This window comes from Mangifera indica, chromosome 10 (assembly GCF_011075055.1).
Source record: "Mangifera indica cultivar Alphonso chromosome 10, CATAS_Mindica_2.1, whole genome shotgun sequence".
Classification (NCBI taxonomy): Eukaryota; Viridiplantae; Streptophyta; class Magnoliopsida; order Sapindales; family Anacardiaceae; genus Mangifera; species Mangifera indica.
The window spans coordinates 8,104,185-8,125,041 of record NC_058146.1 but is presented as its reverse complement, the minus strand read 5'-3'; the positions used below and the strand labels follow the sequence as shown (position 1 = coordinate 8,125,041).

The window sequence follows — 20,857 nt, the reverse complement described above, 5'->3', positions numbered from 1 at the left end:
ATGTATTATTTAGAGTGTTTGCCTTTTTTTAATTGAATTTAAGAAAAAAACAAAAAAAAAAACATTGCCATAGATGCTAAAGCCTAAATTCGAAACTGTCTTATATATTTTTAATTAATTATCATAATATTCAAATTATATCAAACAAAACACCCAGATTTTTCTTCCAAAGCCATAATCTCTCCCCCCCTTATTTGCATCGCATCACATAACATCCAGTGTAAGCTTTCATTTTGTCTATGGGTTTTCTTTTAGAGGCTTCATTGCTCAAAAGGTAAGCTTTCATTTTGTTAGGGGTATGCAAGGCCTAATTTAATGCACTTTAGAAAAATTTCAAACTACACTGAAAAAAAGGTTTAAAAAATTTCTAACTAAACCAAATTAAATTAAATTAAAAAAATATGGTTTGGTCTAATTTGGATTACAATTTAAATCTATTAAAAATTATTCACTTCTAAATATATGGTATTTAATAAATTATAATTGAATTATAGTTTTCTAGAATATGAAATGTGTATACATTATTATACAACAAACATGTAAAGAAAATGAAAAAATAAATTTGAAAAACAATCAGTACATCTAAATACTTATTGAAATTCTATATCAAACATGATTTTATATATATGTATTTTAACAAAATATGGTTTATGGTTTAGTTCAGTTTAAAAATAATCTAAATTATAACCCAAACAATAAAATGTTTTTCTTAAATTTATTAACTCAAGCTAAATCATTTTATAAACCAAACCACACCATAATTTTTTAATGATTTGGTTACGTTTTTATAGATTGAAACAAATTATCACACTCCTAATTTTTTAAGATGTTTTTTTATTGTTCTCTAGGTTTGTATTCATAATTCATCACTGATAGTTGTTTTGCAGTGTAGACTCTGCAATTTATTTATACACGTTCAATGTTTTTTTGCTTTCCGAAAAAGTGAGATGTAGACCATAGTTTTGCATCTTTACTAATTAAACTAATGAAAAACTAAAATTTGATAGTAAAAAACAAAGAACGAAATAGGACTTCAAGCACAGCTTGCTAGAGAAATTTGTTTGAACAAAGAAACATTGAAAGACTTTAAAGCATGTAAATCACTTTCTTTAAGGTGATATTTGTCTCTATTAGTTTTATGGTGTTGTAGATATATGACAAATCACCTTCAAGATACAACAAAACTCCTAGAATAATAGTTAACACTATCAAATACTCTCCCCAAAACACAAGAATGAATAATTTTTATGTAATGACATTGAACTAAAGAGAAAACAAGATTGTATGAAGAAATTGAAATAATGAAAAAATCTAATTCAAGGTAGACTTGAAATAACATGTCTATTGACTCCAAAAGTCATGATTTGTTAACCAAAAGTTATGCTTTAAAAAGACATAACTATCTGATTAGACATATCCAATCTTGAATGATCACAACTTTTAATTTAAGTTAAAACAACGTAGCTTTTCAAAGCAAAAGTCATCTCCATTTTTGTAAGATCATGTCGAATGTCAACAGTTATTACTAGACTATATATATTCATGGCTTTTTAAATTTCCTTCTAAAATTTCTTCAAACTAAATACAACCTACTAACAATCCGCCACTTAGGTTTTATTTGTTAACCAACTTTAACACATATAGATTTATGCATAAAGAAAGTCTTTTTATAGTTAAACTTTCTATTAGTGTTAATATTTCAAGATTTTGACAAAATCTATAGTAGTTTAACATTTGCTTTAAACTAAGATTTTACGGTATCAAAATCAAAAATATCACACATTTTTATTTATAATGTGTTACCAGTAGTTTAGGACCATTATATAGCCTTGTGCTACAATCCTGTACTCATGAACATTTACAAAAGTTATCCTCACTTTTGCTAAGAGTGGCACCACTCTTTATGTTCACTTAGGTGAAGCTTCTGTAGTTTGTTATATAAACTTCTTGTTTTCTTAAACAACTTTTGCTTTATTAAGAGTAATTGTTACTCAACCTCATTTTTCTAAGTACTTTATAAGTCCAAGTACTTGCTACAGTTGCAAATCAATAACTTGTTATTATCTATTACACCTTTTTCTTAAAATAAAAAAGTTTAGTTCCCATTATTGACAACAATTTATCTAAAATAATTTTAAACCTATTTGTATGATTGTATTTTTCACCATTTCCCTTACAAGTGTTTTTGTTAATAGGTCAACCAAATTATTACTAGACTTTGCATAAACAACTGTAATAACACCATATGAAATTAGTTGTCTTATGTACTCATGTCTCAAAGCAAGTTGTCTAGATTTTCTAGGATAAACTTTCCCAAAGGCCTTAGATATAGTTGCTTGACCATCATAATGCAAAGAGGTTGTTGGCATTGGTTGTGGCCATAACTCCATATCCATTAATAAATTTCTTAACCACTTAACCTCTTGTCCTACAGCTGCTAAAACTATGAACTCAAATTTCATTGTAAAATAAGTAATAATAGTCTGTTTCTTAGAAGCCTAAGAAATAGCTCCCACACCAAAGGTGAATATCCAACCAAACGTTGACTTATTATCACCTATACTTGTAATCTAACTTGCAATAGTATATCTTTCCAACACTGTTGGAAAACTATTATAATCCAAACCATATGATTTAATATGTTTAAGATATTCGAATATCCTACCAATGGCTTTCCAATGTCTTTGCTAGGATTATATGTGTATCTTGAAAACTTACAAACTGCAAAAGTAATATCTGGCCTAGTGCAGTGCATGACATACATTAAACCTCCAATGGCATTGCCATATTCTAGTTGACTAATAAACCATCCATGATTTTTAATCAATTTACAAGATACATTTAGTGGAGTGTTAGCTTCTTTAAAACCCAAATGATTAAACTTTGTAATTATTTTTTCAATGTAATGAGATTGACAGAAAACATAAACCCCACTATGTTTCTTACTTTAATATCTAAGATTATATCTACCTCATTTGAATATTTCATTTTAAACTGTGAGTTGAAATATTTTTGTATCATTTATCCCTTGTAAATTAGCTCATATTATCAACATGTCATCCACATAAAGACCTATTATGACACCATATTCTTGAGTGAATTTTGAGTATATGCATTTATCTGCATTATTATGTCAAAAACCATATAAGAAGATGACACTATCAAATTTCTCATGCCATTGCTTAGAAGTTTGCTTTAAGCCATACAAAGATTTAACTAATTTACAAACTTAGATTTCTTTGCTAGGTAAGGCTGGAAATGAGCAAAGCTAAGCTTAAAAAAGGTCTAGCTCATTTTTGACTCGTTTTAGATTGACTCGGGCTCGGGCTTCGGTTTGGGCTTATCAAGCTCGCTTAATCATGTGTTTGCGTTTCTATTCAATTTGCTTAATAATTTTACTATTCGTGATCAGCTTGTATTGGCCTAAGTTTGTATACACTCACTCAAGTTCACACGATATACTTGTCTTGGCTCAATTATCAACCTCAGTTTCGGTTCGCTTGGTTTTCATTATTCTTTTCCATTCAATCAATCAACCATCGATCAATTGGTTTCCACAATAGAGTATCACAACCCTGAAATTCATTGTTCTTACCATTTTTAAAGCAACAAAGCATTTTCATTGGCAACAAAGTTGGGTTTACACTATAAAGTATCATAAAGTCAAAAAACAATAGTATGATCAAATTCATGTTATGTAAGTGCATTTTGTTTTTGGGAAAAGGACTATTTCCCACCCATTTTTTAGCCCTATCTCAAAAACATATTCACGCCAGACGAAAAACCCAAACACCCATTTATCTCTAAACCGCCGTTAAATTCTCCGTTAAATAGAGGGCTAAAATTGTTATTTTACTGTTTATATTCCAGTTATATAATTTTATTGCATTTTCCCCTTCTGATTTTAAAAATTAACTTTTCCCCCATCTCTGAACTTTGAAAAGTGACTTTCACCCCCCAAATTCCTAATTTTTTTTTACTTTCCCTCCAGCCACCGGTGACGACGTGGCTAGAGGGACAGTGACGAAAGTTGTCCAGAGAATGGATAACGCTCATTGAGCTTCATTGGATGATGGAGTGTCGTCTATTCTCTGGATAACGCTCGTCGTCTAGAATGGACAGAATAGATGACGAAACATTGTCCAGATTGGATAACACTTTATTGTCCATCTGGACGATAAAGCGTTGTCCAGATCTAGATGACGCTCGTCATCTAGATCTAGACAACGGTCGTTTTTTTTGGACGACAATTGTCATTCAGAGGTGGTTGACCTCCAGATGAAATCTTCTTCGTCGTCGTCGAAAAAAGTGGCTCCATTTTAGGGGAGAAAATGAATTTTTCAAAACTTAATTCAGGGAACAAATGTTATGTTTTCAAATTAAAGGGGAAAAATGAGATAAAATTTTAATTATTTAATATTATTGATGAAATGACGAATTTGCCCCTTAATCTAACTGAAAATATGTGGGTGGATGCAAACAAATTAAACTTTGGGTGGGTGTTTGAGTTTTTCATGAGGTGTGGGTATGCGATTAAGATAGGGCTAAAAAATGGGTGGGAAATAGTCCTTTTCCCTTTGTTTTCCTATAAACAATGAACTAGTTTAGATAATGTCCATTATTGAATTCTGACTTCTTTAAATTATTACATGCCTAATCACTAATAGTTTAATTTGTAGTGAAAGAGATTAATGGTAACAAAGTTGGGTTTACAGACTACCTGACTTATAGAAGAAATCAGTTGATTACTTGACTAATTTTGTTGACATCACTGAACGCTAACAATTTGTAGGAGAATCGTCAAAAAAAAGGCCAAAAGTTTCTAAAGACATGCAACAGAGAAAACAAAATATAGAGAAAAAAAGCCAACAATGTCGAGGACACGACATCGAAAAGTGTGAATTGTGGACTGTGAAGTGTGAATGAATAAATGAGGCAAAAAGAGTCTAAGTTGAGTTATAACGGTGGTAAGAAACTGCCCATTTGCTGATAAGAAGAAGAAGCATAATAGAGTTTAGAACTTTAGGTTTTTTATTTTTTGCTTTATTTAGTAGCACCACATGATGCCATTTTAAAATTTTAATTAATTAAGCGAGCCCTTCTTGGTTCACCGAGTTGAGTGAGCTGAGTATGGCCCTATTCAAGTTCGAGCTCGTGTTCATTTGTTATTTATGCTCAAGCTCATGTTCGTGTTCTTGTTTGTGCTCGTTTATAATAGGCTCATTTTGAGCACGAACAAACTCATTTCGAATCTAACCCTATTATCAAGCAACACAAAATCTTCTAGTTGTTCCATCTAAACTTCTTCTATATCACTATTTAAAAAGGTTGTTTTAACATCCATTTGATATGGATACAAATTATGTATAAAAGCTAAAACAAACAATATTGTAATAGATGTTAACCTTCCCACCAGTGTATAAGTATCAAAATAATCAATGCCTTCTTTTTGTTTGAATCCTTTAGCTACTAACCTAGTTTTAAAAGTTTATATTGAACCATTGATGTTGTATTTTCTCTAAAACCCATTTACAACCTATAAGTTTAGAACCACGAGGTAACTCTACTAACACCCAAGTACCATTAGCTAGCAAATAATCCATTTCATCATTTATAGCTTCTTTCCAGAAAGCCAAATCTCTTGAATTTGTAGCTTCATTATAATTTTTTGGATCTTATTCTAAGTTTAATAGGATAGGTATTTTATTGAGTACACAACTTCTAGTACCTTCTATCAAGAAGATTAAGGCTTGATAGGAGACAAAATCTGAACTTAGAGATTTTTCTTTCCTAGTTTTTTGACTTCTCCTAAGAGGTTCATTAGGAGTTTCAGAGAAAAGTCTCTGAAACTCCTAATGAACCTCTTAGGAGAAGTGTCAACATTTGAATTGTTGTCTTGTGTTATTTCTTGTTATGTAGAATCATTTCTTAAATATACTATGAAATCATTAAGAAAAGTATTCTTAATGTATTTGGCATCCATTGTTTCTACAATAACATTGGATTCTAAATCCAACAATCTATATGCTTTTGAATTTTCAACATATCCAACAAACACATTTTTGATAGCTCTTGGTCCCAATTGAGTTCTCTTAGAGTTTGGTACCCTATAATATGTAACATATCCCCTTACCCTTAAATAATTTAAATTAGGAGTTCTCCCTTTCCATACTTCATATGGAAATTTTTTTTTTCTTTAAGGGTATTCTATATGCACATAACAAACAGTAAGCAAAGCTTCACCCCATAAATTCATTAGCAACTTTGTATTAAGTGGCATGAATATTAACTATATCTACTAATGTATGATTTTTCCTTTTTCTACCAAATCGTTTTATCATGGGGTATATGGTGCACTACTTTGATGTATTATGCCATGTTGTTCACAAAACCAATTGAACTTACTAGAAAATTATTTACCCCTTCTATCACTTCTTTAAATTTTAATTTTGAAATCCAGAGTTGTAATTCACCTACTTGATTCATAATAGATTTATTGTCAACTATTTAAAATTCAAGATATTTCATGCAAGTAAATATGTTCATACCTTGTTTTCCAGAAGGGTGTTTTGCCTCAAGTACACTACAAATTTCCTTTAAAGATTGAATTGGTTTGAGAGATCATATAAATGATCTAAGAGAGAGTTTAAGATGTACCCCCACAATGAACCTCATCTTCTTCTCTTTATTTACGAGTGACCCTTGTCTTATCACTATCTTTATCACTTGGTGAAGGCAAGTCTATCAAATTTAAGCCCAACACATACTAGACATTTAATTCAATAGGGAAAAATATAATTTTATCTTTCGAGCAAGAGAAGTTTGTGCCATCAAAACACTCCAACTTGTTGACTTCTAGATTAAGGAATTTGTTGCAAGCAAAATCTAATTTTTTTAAGGCCATCGAAGCAAAATATCATTTTAACAGTGTTAAAAAAATGTGCTTGAACAAATAAGCATTGGAAGGCTTTGAGGCATGTAAATCATTTTCTTTAAGGTGATATTTGCTCCCAGTAATTATATGGTGTTGCAAGGATTTGACAAATCACCTCTAAGATACAATAAAACCCCTAGAATAATAGCCAACACTACTAAATACTCTCTCAAAAACATAAGAATGAATAATTTTGATGTGATGATGTTGAACTAAAGAGAAAGTAGTATAGTATGGAGAAATTGGAATAATGAAATATTTTGATTCAGGCCTCAATTTATATACTTGAAACAATATGTCTATTGACACCAAAAGTCATAATTTTTTAGCCAAAAGTTATGTTTTAAAAAATCATAACTTTCCAATTAGACATCTCCAATCTTGAATGATCACAACTTTTAGTTTAAGTTGAAACAACATAACTTTTGATAGCAAATGTCGTGTCTATTTTTGTATGACTTGTCTAGTGTCAAGAGTAATTACTTGACCATATAAATATTCACGGCTTCTTAAATTTCATTTCAAAATTTCTCCAAACTAAATACAACCTACTAACACAGCCAACCACGTACATTGACTTCTTTTTTAATCGTTAATTTGACACCTTTGAAAATATAGGGTAGCATCTCCCACAACATTTATAGCACAACCAAGTAGCCAATCACGTACATTGACTTTTCTAAGAAAATTAAACAAAATAAAAGGCTACTTAGTTTTAAGGATTAGAGTTTCAATTCTGAGTTGTTTTGACTATGTGCTTTGTTCTGGTATGGTTTGAATTCAATCTCAAATATGCCAACCCTCATATTCTGTAACTCTAAATCATGCTAGCTTGTTACATAAATAATGTATCAATTTTTGTTTATTAGTCTATGCAATTTTGTTCTCTACAAGAAAAAGTACATTAGATTGATTTAAGATTTGTCTATAAAAGTTGAGCACCATTGAATCTGGATATATCCAACACCTATTTGATACTTTAAAGATTATATTTTGTTGTGGTAGATTGTGGTAGATCATTTGTTGCTTCTCTTACCATCTTTACTGTGGTTCTTGGCTTTTATCGGTTAGAGCTTATATTATGGTGTAGAATTATATCACTTCACAGTCTGGATTTTAAACCATCTTGGAATATTTTGCTTTGTCTTACCTAATTTAATTTTGTTTACATGCAAACTCACTAATCTGAAGAAAAAAAAAAAGGCATGTTACAGAGCTCGAGGGGAACAAATGAAAATATAAATTTTGTGAAAGAGTTTTTTGTATATGGTTTTAAAAATTAATGTGCACATGTTAGGAATTATTGGTCATAATATGTTAAGATAAGTGCCCTAGAGTTAATCGAATTTGATATTTGTGGTGTAATTTTGTATTAATCATTAATAAGATAATTTATTATTATTCAATTCATATATTGTTTATTTATATGATAGTATGAATAACATGTCTTTATAATGATAGAACTGTGACAAAGGGATCAAACGATTGATCGTGAGATTAAAAGTCACATGTATAAAGAAGTTGAATTAAATTCAGAGGAGTGAATTGTTTATTGACAATACTAGTGATTAGGATTGAGAAAGAGAGACTACGAATGGACCGAGTTTGCCCAATGGGTGAGAGGACTCGATTTGACTATGTCTTGACCAAGTGCTAGCCATACACTTGGTATGATGGTGCCAGCCATGCAAATGCATGATGCTGATCAACACCATGTAACAAAGCTTAAAATTGTTGACTAGCACACATATATGTGCCAACTGTGCAAGTGCTTGAACTTGTTGGTCAACACACATATGTATGCTAACCATGCAAGTGCATAGGAATGTCGGTTGTGCATTTTACAAGCTAGTTGTGCATATGTGTTGCAGGTGACATACATGCTTGGAATTTTAGTTATGCTCGCATACCTGCATATATATAAAAAAACATGTTTTTCACATAATAGAAAATTAAGAAAAAAACAAGTAGACACATAATAAAGCTATTGGTTTTGCATTCTCTCTCCTTCTGCCATGAAAAATAATTCCAATCAAAAGCCCTAGCAACCTTTTTTCCTGGATTTTCTCTCTTTACATTTGTACTCTGAATAGATACCATGACATCATCTCATAAGGGTTAGATAGACCACACATGCTTCATTGCATGTCCATCTATCGCAAAATCATAATTCAAAGAAAAGACATATGGGTATACATGTTATCATGCACGGGTGTATGTCTTTGTTTGTTTTCATTATTCCAACCTATGTATACTTGTGAATCTATGAGTTTTGGCCGTACATGATGTCCTGGAATTCAAATGTTAGTCATTCTTGGCCAAATTTTCCTTTATTTCTAATGATCCTAATATTGCACAATTATTCCAACAACCAGAGGTATCAAATACATTAAAATCTTTGGATTTAATTAGCCTACAATGTCAATAGTTCTTCCACAAATTCTCAATTCAGTTTTCATTCAAGCAGAATTCTAGATTATCTAATATCCTAATCATTCAACATACATTCGTGAATTCATAATCATCAAGATTCAATCAGAAGAGCAATATCTGATTTTCCATTACTAAAGGAGTTTGATTTGGAACCAACAAGCAAGCTAAAAAAGCCTTAAAATTTTATCAGTTACCTTGCCTTTAAACTAGTTTTTGATTCATTACTTGCACAATTGAGATTATATGGGAAGATAGAGAAATTACCAAGAAACTTGGATAAACACTTACCAGATCTTGAATGTTTAAAATTATCAGGTTTAATTCTTAGGATTGATACTTACTAGAAAAGTTGCCAAATTGAATGATTCTTGTCTTAAACTTTGTTTCTTGTAGTGAAAAAAAAATGATATGCTTGGCAAATGGTTTCCCTTTGTTAGAAAATTCCGATATAAGCTAACATTAATTATGTTTTGATTTTATAAAAGTAGACAATTTAATAGTCCAATATCAATTTATAGATGAGTCTGAGTGATTAATTAAGATAAACTCGATATACTTAAAAATCATTGATCTAGGTAGACGGTTTATTATAGATCTTTGGGTTATTGGACCTTTAATGAGAAGGTTCAAGTAATCTCTTATACAAATTAGTTTGGTCCTCACTTTAGAACCTAATTTGATATACAACTTTACCCATTAAAAGCCATCATAGGTAAGTTTCTGGAGCGAAAGACCTGTTATAACATGTTTTTAGTTTTTAGGTGATTTATAAAGTTATATAGATTCAAAGGCATGACTCAAACAAAATTTTCTACATCCCTAATCTTGATTTTGTATTTAGATTAAACATGTAATTTTGGTATTATATATGTTATGCATGATTCAGTTAAATCATGATTAAATTTTACATTCTCGTCTTGAAATTCTATGATTTGATATCCATGAATTGGAGTAACAAGTACATCAATATTCAATGTCAATGCTTAGAAGCTTAAAGATCCTAGATATGCGAGATATGTCATAAGTTCAAAATTATGAAAAGATTGATATCAACCTTGCACTCGACTAAATGAGAGTATGAAGACGACATCATACCTATTAAAAACTCAAGCTACCTTTAATCCTGATTATTGTGTATGTGCAAATTAATTTCATTCAATTTTCTTTGTTATAGTTTTTCTTCATTTCATGGTGCAATGCAATTTCTTGTTTTCTATATGCATTTTTCTTGTGTGTTGGTTTGTTTCCAAGTGAAGTTGTTATTTTGAATTGTCAATTGCATCAAACGCATACTGCTTGCTAATGATATGATATGTTATGAATAACTGATAGTAATAGATTTTACAATGGCAACTAATTAAATATGTCCAATTCTTAACTCTTTATGTACATTTTGATTCCTCTGCATTAACCCTTCATGTAATTGTACTATGACCTATGCCACCTCTACCCTTAGTGTCAATGAAAAATTGGATTTTTTGAGTAATTATTCAATTTTAACAAAAATAAAATAAATATTTTAAAGTTTTTCAAATCTCACATAACTTGCATGCATTCTACCCATTTTTCTTTATTATTATTTAATAATATGGCTTGGAACTTTAATGCTATTAGGCCAAGACAAATCTAATTTGCCGTTACCAAAGGAGTTTGATTGGCACTAATAGGCAAGATGAAAAAGCTTTCAAATTTTATCAGTTACCTTCCTTCTGGATCAGTTTTTTGATTCATTACAAGCACTTGCTCATTGCATATGTCTTGTAGATTTGATATTACGTGGGAAGATAGAGCAATCACCAAGAAACATGGATGAACACTTATCAAATATTGAATGGTTAATGTTATCAGGCCTAATTCTAAGGGATGATCAAGTGGTCTAGTTGGAAAAAGTTGCCAAACTCGATGATTCTTATCTTAAACTTTGTTTCCTATAGTGAGGAAAAAATGATATGCTTAACAAACGGTTCCTCATCTTGAAATTCTACAATTTGATTTCTATGAATTGCAGTGCATTAGGATTCAATGTTAATGCTTAGAAGTTTAAAGATCACAGATATGTTAAAGTTCAAAATTTTAGAAAGACTGAGATCAATTCCCACCTCTGATCAAATGGGAGTGTGAAGATGACATCATACCTGTTAATTAACTCAACCTACTTTTAACCCTGATTATCTTGTATGTACAAATCAATTTCATTCAATTTTCTTTGTCATGGTTTTTCTTTCTTTCCTTTTGCAATGTAGTTTATTGTTTTCTATATGCACTTTTCTTGTGCATTGGTTTGTTTCCAAGTTAAGTTATTTTGAATTTTCAATTGTATCAAATGCATGTTAGTTGCAAATGATATAATATAATATGAATAACGAATAGTAATAGCTTTTATAATGGTGGCCATTTAATTATATCCTATTGTATACTTACTAATTCTCAACCTTTTATGTACATTTTGATATATACAATGTATTAGACCATTCATGTAATTATACTATAACCCACCCATAGCCTTGGTGTTATTGTAAAATTGAATTTTATGAGTAATTATCCAATTTTAGCGGAATTAAATAAACATTTACCTACTCTTCAAATCTCACATAACTTGCACACATTCTGCACATCTTTTTTTTTTTATTATTATTTAATAATGTGGCTTGGAACTTTAATGTCATGAGGCCAACACAAATTTAATTTGCCATTACCAAAGGAGTTTGATTTGGCACTAATAGTCAAGTTGAAAAACCTTCAAAGTTTATTAATTACCTTGCTTTCAAATCAATTTTTTTATTCACTACAACCACTTGCTCATTGCACATGTCTTGCAGACTACCAAGAAAGATGGATAAATTCTCACCAAATCTTTAATGTTTAAAGTTACCAAGTTCAATTCTTAGAGATGATCCAATGGCTTTGCTGGAAAAGCTACCAAACTAGATGATTCTTGTCTTAAACTTCATTTTTTGTAGTGAGAACAAAATTGATATGCTTGACAAATGGCTTCTCTCATCTTGAAATTCTATGATTTGATTTCTATGAATTGGTACGAGAAGTACATCAAGATTCAATGTCAATGCTTAGAAGTTTGAAGATCCTAGATATGTCAAAGTTTAAAATTTTGAAAAAATTGAGATTAATCTTATCCTTTACTAATTGGGAGTCTGAAGATGGCATCTGTAACATCCCTCCCTAGAATACTACCTTCAAAAAGAGAAATATTATGAATTAATATCCAAAGTATCTATTTTTAAAAATAAAAAATACTTTAAAATGAACTCATCACTAAAAGTGTTTAGAAATTATTCTAAGAAAACTGAAAATCTGGAAGTGAACAAAAGATGTATATATCACATAAGAAAACTTATATGAAAACATGGAGTAATCATATACAACTATACAAGAATCTGAAGAAGGCCAAAAGTCAACAATAACATACGATTGTATGCATGTAATAAAAACCAGAGATAACTTACTCCAGCCTAGATCTATCTTTGATGACCTGACCCTGCTTTACAGCTATCTCGATCACCTATACCTATAATCATGAAAGAAAAGGAAGTAAGTGATAAAAACACTCAGTAAAGGGAAAAAATTAAATAAACTATCTCCTTTCCTATTTTAAATCACTCTCGGGACTCAATCTCACATAATAGCCTTCTCAAGGAATCGAGGGGATAATTTAGTTTATCTTTTACTATTCGGGTCACACTTTGTTCCATCTAGTGTCCATTTGATACTTTATAAAAGCTGACTACAGAGATTTGATACTTTTCTAGGCTCGATCTCTCTTTTTTTCTCTCCCTACACTATTTTTAAATCTGAATTGTGCTCTACTATAAGCATGTTCTACTATGAGTGAGCCCTATTATGGATCTATGTCTTACTATAGATGTACCCTATTACAAGTGGTGTTGTGTAAAGTGTCCCCTCATAGTTCGTAGCATGCGTACGTGTTTTATCTCTTACTAATCTTGCTTCCATCTAAAACTATCCATAACCTACTAGACCACATTTTTGGGACGACCCTTGAATCTTGAGCCCCAAATTCCTTTTTTTGTTTTTCTTTCTTTTCTTTTCCTTTTCTTTTCCTTTCTTTTCTTTTTCTTTTCTTTTTCTTTCCTTTCTTTCTTTTCTTCCTTTCCTTTTCTCCTCCTTTTCTTTCTTTCTTCCTTTCCAAAAACTGTAAATTACTATTCATTAGACTGTTTATTTGGTAGGATAGTCTTTTTGTTCATGCAATTTAACAGTCCAAACTGTCTCTAATTCATACAAACTATATATCATTGAAAATATGATTCAAAGAGTTTTCCAATAAACTATAACAACACTCATGATTCATCAGATAAGACAGTCAAAATATGTGATGAAATAAGTGACAAAAAAATATATTTACTGTTTATGTATTAAGACAATCTTTTTGTTCATGCAATTTAACAGTCTAAACGGCCTCTAATTCATATAAGCCATATATCATTGAAAAGAGGATTCAAAGAGTGTTCCAACAAGCTAAGAACACTCATGATTTATCAGATAAGGTAGTCAAAACATGAGATGAAATCAATGGCAAAAAAACTATATTCACTGTTTATTTAGTAAGATAGTCTTTTTGTTTATGCAATTTAACAGTCCAGACGATCTCTAATTTACACAAACTATATATTATTGAAAAGAGGATTCAAAGAGTATTCCAACAAGCTATAATAACACTCATGATTTATCCGATAAGACAGTTAAAACGTAGGACGAATTCAGTGGTAAAATTATAAATATTATCCAACTCTCTGCCATGAACAAAATCATACATATAGATTCCCCAAATGGCAAAACAAAATTTCTCAACTTCAAAATCATCATTTATAAATAAAGCCAAGGAACCAAAAGCATAAAACATGAAACATACCAAGAATAATACCCCTTATCTTGTTTCAAGCTAATCTTTGTAAGTTGACTCCTTCCTCTCTGTCTTGCTTCTTTTATCACCAAAACCACATTAATTCAACACCAAAACACACTAACATATTCATAAAACATGTATCTAATATATATAAACATAAGTAAAGGGAAAAGAAGGTGATCTTTTGGTTACCAAGGCTTTCAAAGTGCTTCCTTTTTTTTCTTTCCTTACTTTGTCTTTCAAAATCCCTTAAATTCCTTTCTTTTTCTTCAAAAAACAAAGAAAACAACTTGAAGAAGGCTAAGCTTCTGGAATGGACAGGAGAAAATGATGGAAAAAGGCATAAAGTTTCCTTTTTTATCTTTTATCTTTTTATATATATACATACCCTTCAATATAGATTTATGTGTGTATGTGTGTGTGTGTGTATGTATGTATACATATATGTATATATATATGTATATATGTATATGTATATATGTATACATATATGTATATGTATATATGTATATGTACACGTGTATGTACACGTGTATGTATACATATATGTATATATGTATAAATATACATATACATATATGTATACATATATGTACACATGTATGTATATATGTATACATATATGTATATATGTATACATATATGTATATGTATACATATACATATATACATATATATGTATATATGTATATATATATATATATATATATATATATATATATATATATAAACACACACATACATGCGAGCATATATATTTAAAATTGGAAATGTCTCAAAGTAGGGTCAAAAGACATAAATACCCTTAGAACGTACTTAAGGGTATTACAGTATCATGCCTACTTATAACTCAAGCTACTTTCAACCCTGATTATTGTGTATGTCCAAATCAATTCGTTCAGTTTTTTCTATAATGGTTTTTTCTTCATTTCCTACCTATGTTCTCTTTCATTAACATGCTTGTAGTAGGGTGAGAGTTATATAGGTAAACCAACAACTATTGCAATCTTAGTTGCATGCATTATGTGAATGAAGAGATGAGTACACTAGTATATGCATGCTTACATGGCCAAGGTACCAAACTCATGCCTTAACCTAGCTAATTGGCATTGATACATAAAGTTTTCAAATGTTAAAAAAGTTTTTATATGTAATGTTTTAACAAGTCTTAAATTGTTTTTCAACGTTCATTGTTTCTTATTTCATCACAGTTAGACATGGTATTAAGTATCCTAGGTAACAAAAGTTATGAGATAAGACATGCAAAGCTAAGAGGTATTGTAAAAGAAACATGTAATATAGTGAAGTATATAAAGGTGCCTAATTGATCGCTTACTATCTGAGTTCTTATCACTCATTCATTTCTTTTAGTATTTTGCAGGAATCAGGTGAGTTGTGGTTACAAAGATGTAGGTCAATAGGTGGAGTGCATGAGGGGATTAGTTTATGTGATGTTTATTGTGTTAGTTTATTTTTCGTATAACAACCACTTTTTTTTATATTTGATGATTTTTATAAGCTTTTTTTTTTTTTTTTCACATTTCTAGTGTGTGGTTTGAGATTGAGTTTTTTATGGATGGTGAGGTTTCATTTTATTGAAGTCTTTTTTAGTATGTTAAATTTTGCATAAGTTAATCTATGTGAAGTTTAAGTAGTTACACTTCATTTTCAAGCTTGCCTTCTTTTTGGAGAGTAATTCTCTACAGATAAGTGTTAGACATGTCAAAGACCAAAATCAAATCATCATGATAGACTTATCTGCATTCCGAAAAGTACATCTCCTTGAGAAGGTTCACACTTAACATTGATACATATAATTGTATGTTGGTGCAATGACTAAACATGAGTCTTATCACCATAGCTATCTCTAATGAGCTAAAATCAACTTCATTCAACTTAAACCAAAACTCCTATGTGGGTTCCCTTTAATTTATTTGATGGAGGAGCGCATAATGGGTAAGTCCTATGCTAATATTTACTTCTTAACATCTAGGAAGGTTCTAAAGTAGGTGTCACAAAATAGTTTCCTCTAATAATGGATAAGTAATGGACTAATATTTGCTCATCAACATTAGAAAGGCTTTGCCCATCGTGTCCTCATAGCCTTGAATCTTTAACGGCAACCTAAAGCGGTGTGACAAATGGAATCTCTCCATCTGGAGCTCAAGGCTAACAGTGGGAAGTGGTCTTCTGACAATAAAACACTAATCTTTGACTAAGAATTTGAAACTTAGGTTAATTCAAATGATAAATAAAAATAAATAAATAAAGAACACTTGACATCAAAACTTAAACTACTGAATTAGATAAATTAAATTTTTAATTTTAATATGTCATAAAAAAACTTAAAATTTATATTTTTTTTTGTATATAAAATATATTTTTTTATCATTCAAATTATCTTTAAAGTTCAAATATAATCTATTTCCATCTAAACATTTTTTTCTATATTATGACAAATTCATCCAACCTCAAATGCTAATTGCGTGGTACACCCCTCAAATATGTCTATTTTTAATTAATAACCCAAGTCACAATCGTTAATTAATCGATATCAATACATTAAAGGAATCCTTAAATTCAAACTCAAAACAAATCGGTAACAATACATGGCCTTTTTTTTTTTGTTTTTTTACTATCAACCTACTGTTGTAAAGAATTGAATCTCCCCCATTGTTCTTACGTCACCAAAACAATTAAAATAAATAAGCAAAAATAATGGTAAGAAAACATAAAATAGGAGGGCAAAAAAAAAAAAAAAACACACACACACTCCGCAACAACTTTAATTAGAAGCCCATTCTTGAAAAAAAAATGATTTGGTATATGCTCCTTCTTCATGGCGTCTTTTTGTCCTGCAATTAGAAGCATTTTCTATGGACAATTGATGGTCCTGACTCATCATATTCAGCCTTCGCAATCCACATCTGCACTCAACATAATCAACCAACATTTCAAATCAAAGCATATTTGATAATCGAATTACTTTGGGAGGAAAGATAAAATTCGGTAAGCATGTATAGATATGAACGCTTATTGTAAAAAATACTTTATTTTCATCCATTCATGTCAATGATGTCAAAACTGTTAACATTTAAAGATGAATATTAAATAAAGTACCTGCTGGAAGGTGCTTAGTGAAGCCAGAATGGAACCTCCAATCCAGACACTGTATTTTCTCTCCGGTGGTGCTACCACCTTGATCTTCATGCTACTTGGGGCTAATGCTGTGATCTCCTTGCTCATTCTATCAGCAATACCTGGGAACATAGTGGTGCCACCACTGAGAACAATGTTGCCATAGAGATCCTTCCTGATATCGACGTCACACTTCATGATAGAGTTGTATGTGGTTTCATGAATTCCAGCAGCTTCCATTCCAATCATAGATGGTTGGAAGAGGACTTCAGGACATCGGAATCTTTCAGCCCCAATGGTGATAACCTGCCCGTCAGGGAGCTCATAGCTCTTCTCCACAGATGAGCTGGTTTTTGCTGTCTCTAGCTCTTGTTCATAGTCAAGAGCTATGTAGGCTAGTTTCTCCTTCATGTCTCTCACAATTTCCCGCTCAGCTGTTGTGGTGAATGAGTAACCACGCTCGGTCAAGATTTTCATAAGGGCATCTGTAAGGTCACGGCCTGCTAGGTCAAGACGGAGAATGGCATGTGGAAGGGCATAGCCTTCATAGATGGGAACTGTGTGACTCACACCATCTCCAGAGTCCAAAACAATACCTAAATAGTAAAACACATACACAATCATTACATGTTGATTAAGACACACATGGCTTCCAAGACTGTTGAAATGTAATAATTAAGCACTAGAATCAAACTTACCAAAAAAAAAAAAGGTACTAGAATCAAGTATTCTTCAACAATAAGTAAAAGGATTTAAAGAATGTCAACTTCAACAATCTTATGCATTAATGTCAATTTCACTTCAATGATAACTACGTTAACATTTCAAATTCCCAAGAATAAATATTAACCTATTTGCATGATCAATTATTAACCTATTTGCATAAAAGCTACAAGTTAAGGAAGACTATTAATAAGAGCTGTGGAAAGAATACATCACCTGCATAGAAAATCACAATAATGTGTAAAATGTAATACTCTTCACACCAAGTCTTGCTTAATTTGTAATCCGATCGCATATAATATCATGATTCAAAAATTTTCTAATTTAGTAAAGATCAAACATGAAATTATACAATCTCTGGTTTCACAATCGTCCTATATTGCATGAATTTTATAGAAGCACTATAATCCAAGACCTTCAATAGCAATTCTGAAAATTTACATTCAAGTACCAAATTGAACAACAAAGATGCAATCACTTACCAGTTGTACGACCACTGGCATACAGAGAAAGAACAGCCTGAATAGCAACATACATAGCAGGAGTGTTGAATGTCTCAAACATGATCTGGGTCATTTTCTCACGATTAGCCTTGGGATTCAGAGGAGCCTCCGTGAGAAGAACTGGGTGCTCCTCAGGTGCCACACGCAGCTCATTGTAAAAAGTATGATGCCAGATTTTCTCCATGTCATCCCAGTTATTAACAATCCCATGCTCAATTGGGTATTTCAATGTTAAAATACCTCTCTTTGATTGAGCTTCATCTCCTACATAGGCATCTTTCTGCCCCATCCCCACCATCACTCCTGTGTGGCGAGGGCGTCCCACAATACTTGGGAACACAGCCCTTGGTGCATCATCTCCAGCAAATCCAGCCTAAACACACATTTTTACTTAAATCAAGCTTATACACTTTGAATCAAACCCTCAAATAATATCAAAATTTCTGAAAATTGAAATACTCACCTTCACCATTCCAGTTCCATTATCACAAACAAGAGGCTGAATATCCTCACCATCCGCCATTTTCTATAGAATCTCTGCCACAAAAATACCAAGAAAAAGAATCACGTCTTGATACATCAATAACTTTTCTTCTCATTTTCAATCCTATATCATCATAATAATGAAATAGTAATACATACAACAACCATCTGGTCCAGTAACCTTAACAAATTTCTACTATAGCTATACCAAATCATCAAATTACAAGATCTATTAATCAATACATCTTGTATACAAAATCTAAACAAAATCAAAATCAAAATTAAAAGAAGAAAGAATATCGAAAAAAAAATCAAAGAACTAATAAAAATTAATAATAATTTCTTCTGCTTTCCACTCCCCTCTCATTACAATTATTGTTACGTGACAGGTTTGTAATATAGCTCGATCGATATATTAAAACACGAAATGTACTGCAACAGCCATGCTGATATTACCGGCCGGGGACCATTACCGTTCTGTGTATCTTTTTTAAACATATGAAAGATGATATCATCAAATTGCAACATTGACGCATCTTCTAAACAAAAATCGAAACAGCTGCATATAAATTAATAAAATATAGAACAAAAAGAGTGAAAATCAAATTCGAAGAACTAATCATTATTCCTTCTCATTTCACTGCTAGTCTCCTACACCATTACAATTGCAGGAACGTTGCCGGATAGCACTTTAGATACACTGAAATCTTAAAACACCACATGCGCTGCAAAACAATCCGTTCAGATGACGCCGGTCCGATAATGTTACCGTGCCGATATCTTTTTTTTTTTTTAAATTTGTTAACATCATTTCACCCAATTCCAAGATCTACTGTAAACAAATTATTAAAAAAGAAATCAAAATCGAAATTAATAGAATAGAAATCAAAATCGAGAAGTAATAATACCTCTGGATTTGATTTTTTTTTTTTTTTTGGATTTTCTTCTGTTACTCTCTTCTGGACTGTGTTGTGAGGGCTGTGGGTTATGTTTAGCGTGAAGGTACCCGCCTTCTAGTTTAAAAAAAGGGAATCTCGTGGAAATGAAGCGAAATTCATCTTAAATTAGCCTCAAATGCATTCCAATCGAATCCTGGCCGTCCTTTCACACCATTACACATCAGCCCAACCACATTCTTTCTTCTTCATCGTGCTTCCAGCTGGCTCCCCTTTTGCTTGTTTCGGTTTTAACTTTTTTGAAGGATGGATTTGCCCTTGGCTTTCTCCTAATGCCTAGCCACTCTCTTTCCTCTCACTTTAAGGGCATAATAGGCATTCCAACTGAAACTCTTAGGTAATTATAAACTCAGAATTTTCATAAATTTATTTACTATTCTTATAAATTTTTTAATTTCTAAGAAAAATCCTAAAAAATCATATATGTTCATTTAAAATCCTATTAAAATTAAGAAGAGAATTAATTCATATATATTGAAAATTTTTGTCAAATTTAAGAAAGACTTAATTAATTATCAATAAGAGAAAGCCCTTTAAAAAATTGTTTAAATTAATAATATAAAATTCAATGAATTACCTTTTATAGCAATAAAAGTACAGTTTTTACACTTCACTTGATTCCACTAATACCCTTCCCTCACTGTGGAAATAATCCACTGGGGACCCGATAGACAATGATAAGATTGCAAAGGGTAAATTAGTCCTTGCAAGTGGAACCAACAGACCTTTTTCTCTAATTTTTAGAAGCTTTATTATTCTTTTTTCCTTTTCCATAACTTTGTCGTGGGGATGACTACATGGA

General features: G+C 31.1%; 1 protein-coding gene across 1 annotated transcript; it reads right to left on the bottom strand.

The window, feature by feature from the left end:
* Positions 1-16,742: 16,742 nt before the first annotated feature.
* On the bottom strand, positions 16,743-20,144 carry LOC123227973 (actin). Its single transcript, XM_044653145.1, has 5 exons — positions 20,008-20,144; positions 19,080-19,153; positions 18,596-18,989; positions 17,373-17,986; positions 16,743-17,179 (listed from the first exon to the last, which is right to left on the bottom strand). The coding sequence occupies exons 2-5, from the start codon at positions 19,137-19,139 to the stop codon at positions 17,114-17,116; spliced, it is 1,134 nt and encodes a 377-aa protein (XP_044509080.1). The 5' UTR covers positions 19,140-19,153; positions 20,008-20,144; the 3' UTR covers positions 16,743-17,113.
* Positions 20,145-20,857: the final 713 nt, after the last annotated feature.